General features: G+C 46.0%; 1 protein-coding gene across 1 annotated transcript in view; it reads left to right on the top strand.

The window, feature by feature from the left end:
- LOC123356102 (ceramide synthase 4-like) overlaps nt 1-14,875 on the top strand; it is a 51,903-nt gene that overhangs the window by 10,714 nt on the left and 26,314 nt on the right. The window contains exons 3-6 of the mRNA XM_044999074.1: nt 1,004-1,121; nt 6,465-6,583; nt 13,706-13,763; nt 14,225-14,275. Coding sequence (XP_044855009.1) covers nt 1,004-1,121; nt 6,465-6,583; nt 13,706-13,763; nt 14,225-14,275 — 346 coding nt within the window. The remainder of the gene's footprint in view (nt 1-1,003; nt 1,122-6,464; nt 6,584-13,705; nt 13,764-14,224; nt 14,276-14,875) is intronic.

Raw genomic sequence — 14,875 nt, 5'->3', positions numbered from 1 at the left:
TAGGCTTGTTCCCCATCCTTCTTGGGGTTTACACCACTTTCTCAGTGATCACTGGAGGAACGCAGGCCCACTTACAATGCTGAGTTCAACTCCGGGACCCTATAAACAGCAGTCATGTCCTGCTCACTTCAATTCATTGCTGTCCTTCCCTGGGCCTCTTCCCACCTGACCCCTGTATCACCACCCCTTGCCTCAGGTTAAAGTTCTCCACTCCCCTCTCTCTCTCTCTCTCTCTCTCTCTCTCCCAGTTTAAACTCTGGTTATCTCTCAAGCTCATTTGGCCAGAAAGGAGCACCCTTCTGGTCTCAGCCAGGAACTGTCCTGCTATGGTTCTGCATCTCCTTTTTATCTGAGCCTGCTGGGCTCTGACTGGCTGCTTCTGTGAGGCCTCTATAGGCAGACCCAACTTCACTGTTCCTTTCCTGGGGCGGGGTGTAGTAGGAACACTCCAAACTTCACGATTTCATCATGGGTTTTATGATATTTAGTCCTTTTTCTTACAACCCTAGACCCTGGAGTCATTGACACATCATAATCCCCACTTTCATGTTATTAAAAAAGCAAGTTTCTAGCAGTGGTTATAGAGATCGTGTGGTTTTAGAGAAATGCTGGCAAATGTGTGCAAAATAGAGAAGGGAAATAAAAAACTTCAAATCCATATTATTAAAAATCTCTTGATTTTGAAGCCAACCTTGAATTTTGATGACCTGACTCACCATTTTTTTCAATGCTTGGGGTTGGCCATCCTGTTTTCATATGTATTTTTGATTGAGTGCACATTCGATATTGAGTGTATTATTTTGGCACTGGAGCATGTCACAGTTCTGCTCAGATGGTGATACCAGAAATGCATGTTTGTACTTGGACATTATGTGGCATCACCAGGTGACCACAGTGTCTTTATGCTAGATCAGTGGGATTAAATGTGCATCAGCAATACCATGACACCTACAGGACTGACTGACACCTCACTTGGCTGAAACCTGCGTCTTCTCTCTTGCAGATTCATAGCCCTGCCCCTGGGCAGAAAGCTGGGGGTGAGGGACAAGGTGAGATTGAACGCTCCACCCAATACTGTGCTGGAAACCTTCTATGCTACTCACAGCAAGAAGCCAAAGGCGGTGAGTTCCTTCTTCTACCATCCTCCTAGATTCAGACCCTTGCATCCAGGCAGCTTCTCATCACTAGCAAGCTACAATTTAATTGAACTGAGCTCTCATTTGCCAGTTATGAATCCCCATATTCACATTGTACATTGCAGGTGGCACCTGCATGTAGAACTGCTGAAAAATCCATTTTTTCATAACATTTTTCAAATGAAAATGTTTACAAATTTTAAATTTTCCCTCCTCTTTCTACCCCTTTGTTTGGTCTCCCTATTTCTGCAACAAGATTAATGATAATAGAATATCAGGGTTGGAAGGGACCTCAGGAGGTCATCTAGTCCAACCCCCTTCTCAAAGCAGGACCAAACCCAAATAAATCATCCCAGCCAGGGCTTTGTCAAGCCTGACCTTAAAAACCTCTAAGGAAGGAGATTCCACCACCTCCCTAGGTAACCCATTCCAGTGCTTCACCACCCTACTAGTGAAAAAGCTTTTCCTAATATCCAAGCTAAACCTCCCCCTCTGCAACTTGAGACCATTACTCCTTGTTCTGTCATCTTCTACCACTGAGAACAGTCTAGATCCATCCTCTTTGGAACCCCTCTTCAGGTAGTTGAAAGCAGCTATCAAATCCCCCCTCATTCTTCTCTTCTGCAGACTAAACAATCCCAGTTCCCTCAGCCTCTCCTCAGAAGTCATGTGCTCCAGCCCCCTAATCATTTTTTTGCCCTCCACTGGATTCTTTACAATTTTTCCACATCCTTCTTGTAGTGTGGGGCCCAAAACTGGACACACTACTGAAGATGAGGCCTCACCAATGTCGAATACAGGGGAATGATCACATCCCTCGATCTGCTGGAAATGCCCCTACTTATACAGCCCAAAATGCCATTAGCCTTCTTGGCAACAAGGGCACACTGTTGACTCATATCCAGTTTCTCGTCCACCGTTACCCCTAGGTCCTCTTCTACAGAACTGCTTCCTAGCCATTCGTTCCCTAGTCTGTAGCAGTGAAGGGGATTCTTCTGTCCTAAGTGCAGGACTCTGCACTTGTCCTTGTTGAACCTCACCAGCTTTCTTTTGGCCCAATCCTCCAATTTGTCTAGGTTCCTCTGTATCCTATCCCTACCCTCCAGCATATCTACCACTCCTCCCAGTTTAGTGTCATCTGCAAACTTGCTGAGAATGCAGTCCACACCATCCTCCAGATCATTAATGAAAATATTGAACAAATATCTGTTGCTGTACCCATTCGTTACCTAGATAAGTAATGGACAGTGTGGCAGGGCCCGCTTACTCCTGCCTCTTCTCACGTCCACAAAGGAGCTCGGACACCTTTATGCTGGCAAAGCACACAGTGCAGTTTATTTACAATGGTGGTTCCCACCACCCTTCTACAATATACAGCCATACTCCTAGCGTCTTAGGGAGCCCTCAGTTCCTGAGGCAAATGGGGAAGAGCAATCTCTTTCTCCCTCTCTCTGTCTGCTTCCTCTTCTTAATGAGGTCTGCTCTCATGTAATTAGAGTTACAGTGACCAGAGTGGGCTGCTGTTGCCCAGCACTGTGTCAGAGACAGAAATCCAGAACATTAGAAAGTGACTTCACCATGGTCTTTGTGATATACTTTGATTCCTGGGCTTCTGGAGTTTAGTGAGTTATGGGCTGGTAGTTTTCTAAAGAGACATTATTAAGGGCATAAGAGCAAACTATCCCAATGCATAGGAAAGATAGGAAGTATGGTTAGAGACCACCATGGCTTGACCAAGAGATCTTCAATGACCTAAAACTCAAAAAAAAAAAAAAAAAAAAGTCATACTAGAAGTGGAAACTAGGTCAAATTGCAAATGTTGAGTATTTTAAAAAGCAACAAAAGAATGTAGGTACAAAATTAGGAAAGGCCAAGGCAAAAAAACAAGATTAAACTAGCTAGGAACATAAAGGTTAACAAGAAAATAGTTTACAAAGCAAAAAAAGAACCAAAGACAGGGTAGGGACATTACTTAATGAGGAGGGAAAGACAATGACAGAAAACGCAGCAATGGCTGAAGTTTTAAATGCCTTTTTGGTTCAGTTTTCACCAGAAAAGTTAGCAGGGATCAGATAACTATGACAGTGTAAATTGGGTAGGATCTGAGGCTACAATAGGAAAAGAGGAAGTTAAGAATTACTTAGACAAGTTAGATGTCTTCAGGTGAACAGGATCTGATGAAATACATCCTAGAATACTTAAGGAACTGGCTGAAGAGATCTCTGAGCCATTCAGAACTCCTGGAGGACAGGAGAGAGCCCAGAGGACTGGAAAAGGGCAAATATGGTACTTTTCTATAAAAATGGAGAATAAGGACAATCCAAGGAATTATAGACCAGTCAGCTTCACTTCAGTACCCAGAAATTGGTAAGCATCTAGAAGGAAATAAGGTAATACAGTAACAGTCAACATGGATTTGTCAAGAACAAATCATGTAAAACAAACCTAATATCCTTCTCTGACAGGGTAACAAGCCTTTGGATGGGGGGAAGCAGTAGATGTCCTTTATCTCAGCTTTAGTAAGGCTTTTGATACTGTCTCACATGACCTTTTCATAATAAAACTAGAAAAATATAGCCTAGATGAATCTACTATAAGAAGGGTACACAACTATTTGGAAAAGTATACTCAGAGTAGTTATTGTTCACAGTCTAGCTGGAATGGCATATCAAGTGGGGTCCTGCAGGGATCTGTCCTGGGTCCAGTTCTATTCAATATCTTCCTAAGTGATTTGGATAATGGCATGGAGAGTACAAATTTTGCAGATGATACCAAGCTGGGAGGGGTTGCAAGAACTTTGGAGGACAGGATTTGAATTCCAAATTATCTTGACATTCTAGAGAAATGGTCTGAAATAAATAGGATGAAATTCAATAGGGACAAATGCAAATTACTACATTTAGAAAGGAATAATCAGTTGCACAGATAAAAAGTGGGAAATGATTGCCTGGGAATGAGTACTGCAGAGAAGGCTCTGGGATTTATTCTGGATCCCAAACTAAAAATGAGTCGTCAATGCAATACTGTTGCAAAAAAAGTGAACATCTTTCTGGGATATATTGTCAGGAGTGTGGAAAGCTAGACACGAGAAGTAATTCTTCCACTCTACTCAGCACTGATGAGGCCTCAGCTGGAGTACTGTATCCAGTTCTGGGAACCACATTTCAGGAAAGATATGGACAAATTAAAGAAATCTTAGAGGAGAGCAACAATTATTAAAGGTCTAGAAAACATGACTTTCTGCAGAAAAGGACCTGGGGATTACAGTGGACGAGAAGCTGGATATGAGTCATCAGTGTGCCCTTGTTGCCAAGAAGGCCAACGGCATATTGGGCTGTATTAGTAGGAGCACTGCCAGCAGATCGAGGGAACTGATTATTCCCCTCTACACGGCACTGGTGAGGCCACATCTGGAGTATTGCATCCAGTTTTGGACCCCCCCACTACTGAAAGGATGTGGACAAATTGGAGAGAGTCCAGCAAAGGGCAAAGAAAATGTTTAGGGGGCTGGGGCACATGACTTACGAGGAGAGACTGAGGGATCTGGGCTTGTTTAGTCTGCAGAAGAGAAGAGTGAGGGGGGATTTGATAGCAGCCTTCAACTACCAGAATGGGGGTTCCAAAGAGGATGGAGCTCGACTGTTCTCAGAGGTGGCAAATGACAGAACAAGAAACAATGGTCTCAAGTTGCAGTTGGGGAGGTCTAGGCTGGATATTAGGAATAGGGTGACCAGACAGCAAGTGTGAAAAATCAGGATGGGGTGGGGGGTAATAAGCTTCTATATAAGCTTATTAGTTGGGTTTGGTCCTGCTTTGAGCAGGGGGTTGGACTAGATGACCTCCTGAGGTCCCTTCCAACCCTGAGATTCTATGATTCTAAGCCTCAAATATCAGGACTGTCCCTCTAAAATCTGGTCACCCTAATTAGGAAACACTATTTCACTAGGAGGGAGATGAAGCAGTGGAATGGGTTACCTAGGGAGGTGGTGGAATCTCCATCCTTCAAGATTTTTTTAAGGTCAGGCTTGACAAAGCCCAGGCTGGGATGATTTAGTTGGGGATTGGTCCTGCTTTGAGTAGGGGGCTGGACTACATGACCTCCTGAGGTCTCTTCTAACCGTAATCTTCATTGATTCTATGACTGTGTGTGGAAGGGGCAGGAGGGAGGATTGTGTGTGGAAGGTGCAGGATTGTGTGTTGAAGTGGCAGGGGGGATTGTGACTGGAAGGGATGGCGAGGATTTAGACCGGAATGGGTGGGGGGATTGTGTTTGCAAGGGGCTGGGGGAGATGGTGACTGAAAGGGGCAGAGGGAGGATTGTGTGCGGAAGGGGCAGGAGGGCAGGTTGTGTGTGGAAGGCAGGGGTGGCTCTATGTATTTTGCCACCCCAAGCACGGCAGTCAGGGATCCTTCAGTGGCGTTTCTGCAGGAGGTCCGCCGGTCCTGCGGATTCTGCAGCGGTTCAGCAGGTGATCTGGTGGTCCCATGCCTTCAGCGTATCCGCCACCGAATTGCCACCAAAGCCATGGGACTGGTGGACCTCCCGCAGAAATGCCGCCGAAGGCTCCCTGACTGCTGCCATCATGGCGACTGGCACGCACATACACCCTGGCTTGCCGCCCCAGGCACACGCTTGCTCCACTGGTGTCTGGAGCCGCCCCTGGTGAAAGGTGGTGGATTGTGGGGGGGACGGGAAGGGGGCAGGTTGTGGGGGGGGGCAGATCATGTGTGGAAGGGGAAGGACGGAGGATTGTGTATGGAAGTGGCGGTGGGGATTGTGAGTGGAAGTGGGAGGGGGGCAGATTGTGTATGGAAGGGACAGGGATGATATTAGTTCTGAGGGATTTGGGAGGGGTTTTTATTTTAGTTTTAACAGTGGCTTAAATAGGTTTTTATGATTGATTGGTAACATCAGTGTGGGTTCCTGGAGTTTGGACGGGCTCCCACTGACCAAACTGCCATAAATCAGCAGGCCTCTCAGAGGAAATCTTCCGCTCGTCCAAGTGAACGTGATCACTCCAACTGCAAACCATTGAACAGTTAGGTGCTATTGGAGCCTCTGCTCAGAAGAGTCTCACCCAGGTGGATGTGAATGCTTCATGGAGCTAGCAGGTGGCATGGGTGAGGCCCAAAGAGCCCTGGGCAGAATAGGACAGATAGTGTCTTTATTCCTGTGATCTGAGATTGTAGCTGTAGATTGTAGACTGACTAAGCCTTGGACTCATTCCGGCCCCTGCCCTAGATGGGAAGAGGGATTAGTGAGGGAGGCTGGGCACTTCTGGTATTTGTGCCATCAGGGAGAGTGAGTCCTGTTTGATTGTTTTCCAGGGGCAGCTGATCTGCTTATCCAAGCAGTGTGACTTGCCCACCATAAAGGTGGAGAGGTGGTTTCGATACCGGCGGAACCGGGACAAACCCAGCCTGACTACAAAATTCTGTTCAGTGAGGTGAGTGATGTGGCGAGAGGCCTTGGGTCACTTCAACCTTCCAGCAGGGTCTGAGCTCTGCAGTCAGTGCACAACCTCCCAGCTCCTCCAGGTCCCAGCTGGAATGTGCCCTTCCTGCTGCCCCTTTGCTTCGCCTCCTCCATCCTGTGCTGCCTCCCTACCCTAAATCAGAGGCCTCACTTTTCCCTCCACCTTCAGCCTCTGAACTGTGTCCTCCTACCCCTGACCTAAGGGCCAGCCCACAACATTTTGGCACCTGAGGTGGGGAGCTCAAATGATGCCCCCACGCTTGGGCCAAAACTTTGAAAGGTCTCAATTCTGCCTTCTTCCTGTTCTACTCCTCTCATGGTGCTGCTCTGCTACCTCCCAATAAAGGAGAACTAACAACTTAAAATGTCTTGTTCAAATATTTTAAGTAACACTTAACTTTCAAATACCTGAACAGCAAATGTAACTTTTCTTGTCTGCATAGGAAACACTGGCATTTTTATCTGTTTGAATAATAAAAGTGGTGCTTTCTGTGCCTTCTTGGTTGCAAAGATTTGAACTGCTTCCTGCTGAGGGTCCACAGTCTGGGCCAGCTCATGCTCTATTGAGATGGTTGCAAGGCCGACCAGCCGCTCCTGTGTCATTGTGGAGCATAGATGTGTTTTTATTAACTTCAGCTTGGAGAAGCTGTGTTCTCCACTGGCAAAAGGAATTGTTAGAGGTAGGCGGAGAGCAACAAAAGCATTTGGAAAGAGGGTGGTCATCTTATTTGTGCACATATATTCCAGAACAGCCTTTGGAGTTGATCCTGCTGAAATGTACCTTGAAAGGGCTTTTAGTTCATCACCTAAATCACTCGCATCAATATCGTGCATGTCATCATGTGTCAACACTGTTTCTAGTGCCCTGCATTGCTGGTGTAGGTCTTCTTCAGGTATAGTGAGGAGTTTTGGAATATCAGACAATATCCCAAATATACTGCGGTGTTCCTTGAGCTGCATGAAACATTCTTCAACTGAATGTATTGCACAATCTAGCACCTGGTTAAAGAATCCAACTTTGAATTGTTGTTTGGGGTCTCTTATGGGATTATCTCATGCCTCGTAATCAAAATGTCATCTTCTTTGGTGACTCTTGTATTCTTGAATGGGTGGGAAAATAGCTTCAGTGTGAAGTTCCTCTGCCAACTTCTGTGCACTATTCAGAACATTTTGAAATCCCTCATCTGACCGGTAAGACTGTAGGTATGACTTTGCTTTGTCCAGTTGTTCCATTGCTCCAGATATATCAAGGTCAACACCTTGGAGTCTCTTGCTTACAACATTTATTTCAAACAATACATCATGTCACAACACTAAGCCACACAGAAATGTGAAGTTATGTATGTTTCTGATTATTTCATTTCTCTCTGCCACGGTTCTCCCACAAACAGCTCCTGTCATACCATTATCCTCCATAATGGCAACTATGGCATCATCTATCATCCCAATTTGGTGTTTGATAGGCTTTATCGCCTACATTCAACATTCCCATCGTGTGGCACTCAGTGGTTTCAGTGTCAGAGAGGATGTTCCCAGATGTTGCTTCAAAATTTGCCATCGATGAGTTGATGCAGAGAAAAATACATAGATGCTTTGAATTACATTTAAAAATCCAGCAGCCTCACTAGAAGCTGATGCTGCATCACTGACCACCAAGTTCAGTGAAGGAGAACTGCATGGGACAAAAAAAGCTTGAGGGTTTAACTCTCGGATCAGTGTCTGGACTCTTCTGTTCTTTCCTTTCATGTTGGCACCATTATCTGACCTCTCATGTCAGCTATCGTAATTCCCATATCATCCAGCTATTTAAGAAGCACATTTGTCATACCAGCTCCTGTAGTATCATCAATGTCAAATTCTAGAAAATGCTCTCTGACAGTCACCATTGCAGGGACACTTACACTAGGTTCTGTTACAAAACGCACCATTAAAGTAATTTGTTCTGTATGGCTGATGTCAGGTGCGCAGTCCAGAGTAATATCTTGCTGACTTCAGATCTGCCACAATCTTCTGTTTGACTTTTGTTGCCAGTAACTGTATGATCTCATTTTGAATTGTTTTTCCAAGGTAGTGGTGTGTGTACATTTCTTGGGTGGTGACTCTTCTTAGATGCTCCTGGAGTACAGCATTAAACTCAGCCATCAGTTCCACAATTTTAAAGAAGTTTCCATTGTTTGGCACATACAGCTGATCTGAAGTGCCACGCAGTGCTAGGTTTTGGGTAGGAAGCATTCTCACAATGACAATGAGCCTTTTCAGAACATTTTGCCAATAAAGAGACACTGATGCAATCTTCTCTTGATGCTGATCATCTATGGTGGCCTTTAACCATAGTTTCATCTCAAGCTCTTTCCACCTATGGTTTGCTCTCTGGTGATTTGCTGCCCTCTCATGGCATGCCAGATTTTTCCAGTCCTTTGTTTCTCTAGAACCCAATGTGGCTTGAACGTTAGACTGGAAGAATTTGCAACAAAAACACTATGTAGCATTCTGGGGTTTTGAGTACATAAGTCATGGCCTCTCCACTTTTGTCACCATTGGGGATTTCACGCCAGTAATACGTTGCATGGAAACTTCTATTTTCATTGTCTTTGGGGAACATGAAGTTTTTTCCTTGCTGTGGCCCATGCAGTACAAGGAAGTCCCTCAGGCTACTGCTCAAGTGGGTCCACAGTCCTGGATCATCTAGATTTAAGGAACTAAACTCAGCAGCAGCTCTTTCATAGAATCATAGAATCTCAGGGTTGGAAGGGACCTCAGGAGGTATCTAGTCCAACCCCCTGCTCAAAGCAGGACCAAACCCAACTAAATCATCCCAGCCAGGGCTTTGTCAAACCTGACCTTAAAAACCTCTAAGGAAGGAGATTCCACCACCTCCCTAGGTAACCCATTCCAGTGCTTCACCACCCTACTAGTGAAAAAGTTTTTCCTAATATCCAAGCTAAACCTCCCCCTCTGCAACTTGAGACCATTACTCCTTGTTCTGTCATCTTCTACCACTGAGAACAGTCTAGATCCATCCTCTTTGGAACCCCCTTTCAGGTAGTTGAAAGCAGCTATCAAATCCCCCCTCATTCTTCTCTTCTGCAAACTAAACAATCCCAGTTCCCTCAGCCGCTCCTCGTAAGTCATGTGCTCCAGCCCCCTAATCATTTTTGTTGCCCTCCGCTGGACTCTCTCCAATTTATCCACATCCTTCTTGTAGTGTGGGGCCCAAAACTGGACACAGTACTCCAGATGAGGCCTCACCAGTGCTGAGTAGAGGGGAATGATCACATCCCTCGATCTGCTGGAAATGCCCCTACTTATACAACCCAAAATGCCATTAGCCTTCTTGGCAACAAGGGCACACTGTTGACTCATACTCAGCTTTTCGTCCACCGTAACCCCTAGGTCCTTTTCTGCAGAACTGCTGCCCAGCCATTTGGTCCCTAGTCTGTAGCAGTGCATGGGATTCTTCCATCCTAAGTGCAGGACTCTGCACTTGTCCTTGTTGAACCTCATCATATTTCTTTTGACCCAATCCTCTAATTTGTCTAGGTCCCTCTGTATCCTATCCCTACCCTCCAGCGTATCAACCACTCCTCCCAGTTTAGTGTCATCTGCAAACTTGCTAAGGGTGCAGTCCACACCATCCTCCAGATCGTTAATGAAGATATTGAATAAAACCGGCCCCAGCACCGACCCTTGGGGCACCCCACTTGATACCGGCTGCCAACTAGACATGGAACCATTGATCACTACCCATTGAGCCCTACCATCTAGCCAGTTTTCTATCCACCTTACCGTCCATTCATCCAGCCCAGACTTCTTTAACTTGCTGGCAAGAATACTGTGGGAGACTGTATCAAAAGCTTTGCTAAAGTCCAGAAATAGCACATCCACTGCTTTCCCCTCATCCACAGAGCTGGTTATCTCATCATAGAAGGCAATTAGGTTAGTCAGGCATAACTTGCCCTTGGTGAATCCATGCTGACTGTTCCTGATCACTTTCCCCTCCTTTAAGTGGTTCAGGATTGATTCCTTGAGGACCTGTTCCATGATTTTTCCAGGGACTGAGGTGAGACTGACTGGCCTGTAGTTCCCTGGATCTTCCTTCTTCCCTTTTTTAAAGATGGGCACTACATTAGCCTTTTTCCAGTCATCCGGGACCTCCCCCGATCACCATGATTTTTCAAAGATAATGGCCAATGGCTCTGCAATCTCATCGGCCAACTCCTTTAGCACCCTCGGATGCAGCGCATCCGGCCCCATGGACTTGTGCTCGTCCAGCTTTTCTAAATAGTCCTGAACTACTTCTTTCTCCACAGAGAGCTGGTCACCTCCTCCCCATACCGTGCTGCAGAGTGCAGCTGTCTGGGAGCTGACCTTGTCTGTGAAGACAGAGGCAAAAAAAGCATTGAGTACACTAGCTTTCTCCACATCCTCTGTCACTAGGTTCCCTCCCTCATTCAGCAAGGGGCCCACACTTTCCTTGACTTTCTTCTTGTTGCTAACATACCTGAAGAAACCCTTCTTGTTACTCCTAACATCTCCGGCTAGCTGCAACTCCAAGTGTGATTTGGCCTTCCTAATTTCACACCTGCATGCCTGAGCAATACTTTTATACTCCTCCCTGGTTATTTGTCCAGTCTTCCACTTCTTGTAAGCTGTTTTTTTGTGTTTAAGACAAGCAAGGATTTCACTGTTAAGCCAAGCTGGTCGCCTGCCATATTTACTTTTCTTCCTACACATCGGGATAGTTTGTTCCTGCAACCTCAATAAGGTTTCTTTAAAATACAGCCAGCTTCCCTTCCCTTCCCTTTCTTGTGCCTCCACCACACTCTTCTCTGACCTACACTTTTCTTCAGGAATGTGCATGGTTACATCCATTTGAGATGGAGATATGGATGCTGCAGCAGCTGCCAGGTCACCTGCACTCTGACTAACTAGAAGATCAGGCATCTCCTCACCACTCACATCCTCACTGGGGCTGGAAGGCTCACCGTGAACATGTGTGTCTCTGTATCTCAGGAGAGCTCCTTCCTGCTTAGATAGAAAAGCTTCCTTTGCTTTCTTTCTTTTTTGAATGCTGCCCCAGAGGGGCATTTTCTTCATTCACTCATGGCTGCTGTTCTGCGCCAGCTATGGTGGCTCTCAACACTCAGTTGAAGGGGACAAATAAGCAGGCTGGTAGCAGGGCCTGAGTGAGGGAAGATATCAGTGTCTTAAGGGCCTAACTGTCTCCTCCTACTTCAGGTGACTAGCTGTTCTCCTCGAGTGGGTTTAGGGGAGCAGCAGGAAACAGGAAGCTCCCTGAGAAGCTGGTGTGAATCAGTCCAGGCTCCTGGGGGTGCTCGAGCGGTACATAAGAGGCTCCTCCTCTCTCTCCCCGCAGCTCATGCTGCTTTCTGTTATTCCCTCTCACCTTTTCTCCTGCCTGTCTGTTATGTCTCTTGTGCCCTCCTTGCTCCAGCACAGCACTCCACAATCTCTGTGCATCTAGAGCAGAGAGAATACATATGCACCAGCACCAGACACAATTTTCTACACTCTGGGTCCTAATGGCAACCCCCCTCACACATCCTCCAGTCTGGCACCTGAGGCAGCCGCCTAAGTTCGCCTCATGGTAAGGCCAGCCCTGCCTGCCCTGTCTCCACCTGCTTTTACCCTCCTCACCCATAATTCATCCAGGTTCCCTTACCTTCAATTCAGTTTTTTCCTCAGGTTCTGCTTTCAAACATACATTCTATCCTGTAGCCCAAGGGTAAGCAACCTATGGCATGCGTGCCAAAGGCAGCACACGAGCTGATTGTCAGTGGCACTCACACTGCCCGGGTCCTGGCCACCGATTCGGAGGGGCTCTGCATTTTAATTTAATTTTAAATGAAGCTTCTTAAACATTTTTAAAACTTTATTGACTTTACATACAACAATAGTTTAGTTATATATTATAGACTTCTAGAAAGAGACCACCTAAAAACGTTAAAATATATTACTGGCATGCAAAACTTTAAATTAGAGTGAATGAATGAGGACTCGGCACACCACTTCTGAAAGGTTGCCGACCCCTGCTGTAGCCTGAAAAATCCCTCTTGACCTCACCTGTCTTCCCAACTATCAGCTGTTTCCCTCCTCCCATTCATGATGCTGTGCCTGCAGGCACAGCTATGAGCTGGGGTGGGAGGGTGCTGCATAAACTGCACCCCACCCAGAAAGGCTTGTGCCTCAGACATCCCTCGGGTGTGCTCCCCAGCAATGGTTATTCACTACTGGCCTCTACCAGCAACACATTACAACATGTCCTGTGCCATTTCAGTTGTCCTGGCCAGGGCATGATCCTTGCACTCCCATCCGGCTTGGGCTCCATCTGCTCTGAGCAGGAGTAAGCAGCTGGACAGAGCTAGAGCACAGACATTCTTGGCTCCCAGGAAACCATGCTGCCTCCTTGCCAATCCTAACAGCATCCTCTCCACCAAATCTCCTTCATCTGTCTGCTTGCCTTTGACACAGATGGTCACTCCCACCTCATCCTCCATAAATGAAACTTGGCTGCCTGGTGCTTTTGAAACCAAAATATACCAAGACCTACCCCAAACTTTCCCCTAAGGCCTTGTCTACATTGTGTAATAGAACCACTGATGACTATAATTGTCATGAGAGTGGCAACTCAACCAGTGGTGAATATGGTGTGTTCTAGTCTATACTTCCATTTAAACCATGGTGAGCTCACAACCATTTCTGACAGTTCCTATCAGCAGTGCTTCAGTTTGACGGTATGTACCAGGGCTAAGGAAATTTAGACTGGGCTTATTAGAAGAGAATATGGAGCAGTGGACCAAGGCTGATGGAAGTGATACGAGATACACTAATGTGCGTTATAAGCAGTTACATACAGTATTACACGTTGCTCCTTTTTTGTGAATGAGGGAATAAAGTGCACCTAGAGCTCTGCTATCAAGTGGAGCTCATTTGAGTGCTATATGCTGTGTGAGTATCTATTAGCTAAGGTCAGTGGTTGCACGAATGACTGACACTAGGTGTGGCCAGAAGGGCTGAGCCTGACCTCTGATGAACTTCTAATTTTCTTTGTTCTTTTCTTACTTGCTTTTAGTTGGAGTTCTTTGTGTTACCTCATTTCCTTCTGCACTGGACTTGTGGTCTTGTACGATGTGAGTATGTAATCATCACCCACCCTACCTTGCTAGCAATGATGCACAAAAGACAAACATGTTCAATAAATATTTCTATTCTGTACTTGGAGAGAAGCAGGATGATGTGTTTGTGTCACATAAGGATGACGAAGTACTTTCCAGTCCATCTACTAGGGGAAAACATTTTTAAATCACCCAAAAACTACACAGGAAGTTCAAAGGGCATAAAAGCTAACAGAAATTTCACCCTGCGAGGTCATCCACATATTAAAAGAAGCAGGACCTTAATGTAGTCTAATGGAAAAATCTTATTGTAAGACTGTTTCAGAATGCATCCTTTATGATGGAGTCAAAACAAGCACCTCCATTTTGTACTATTATATAATCTATAATGGGAACAGGCCTAATTCATTAGGCAGCTGGTTGGGAGAGGAATGTTTCTGACACTCTCACAGTTAGATTACACTGTTTCTTTACAGAAGCCCTGGTTTTGGGACCCAAGAGAATGCTGGGTGGGGTATCCACAGCAGGTAAGTCATCCAGGCGTGTTGATCCATGTAACAGCAACTCAGAAGGTTCACATAGTCTCTTGGCCTTTGTCAGGACCTGTGCCAAGCAGCTGGATGCACCCCTTCTCCTGTATTGTTTAAGGTAGACCTCAGAGGGCTCTTTACAGGCGAGTTACAGCATATGTCATGGGCAGACTGGTAAGCACCGCAGGTTTAGGCTTGAGTCCAGAGAATGCAATCACCTGTTAACAGGTAGACTAACCCTTCAGTTCAGCAGAGGTGTGACTCTGTGTAGACACCCACTTCCACAGACGGTTTGTTCAAATCAGTATAATAAAAAGATCCTATGTGGTAAAGGCAGAATCACCTCCAAGGGCAAGTACATTTCCCCCGTGGCGCTGACCATAGCTGGGCCTTCTGCAAGTCTGCATCCCATTGGTGTAATGGCTGCTCAGACATTCACAAGAGGGGAGAGATGTAAAAGGGCTGTGGCCGTCAGGACTTAGCCAGCTCTGCACTCCTGCAAGCAATGGGGGACAAACTAAGCTGAGGGGGAGGGATAGCTCAGTGGTTTGAGCATTGGCCTGCTAAACCCAGGGTTGTGAGTTCAATCCTTGAGGG

Source organism: Mauremys mutica, chromosome 24 (genome assembly GCF_020497125.1).
Source record: "Mauremys mutica isolate MM-2020 ecotype Southern chromosome 24, ASM2049712v1, whole genome shotgun sequence".
Lineage (NCBI taxonomy): Eukaryota > Metazoa > Chordata > Testudines > Geoemydidae > Mauremys > Mauremys mutica.
Note: the sequence above shows the minus strand (reverse complement) of the source record. Positions and strands in the feature narration are given on the sequence as shown.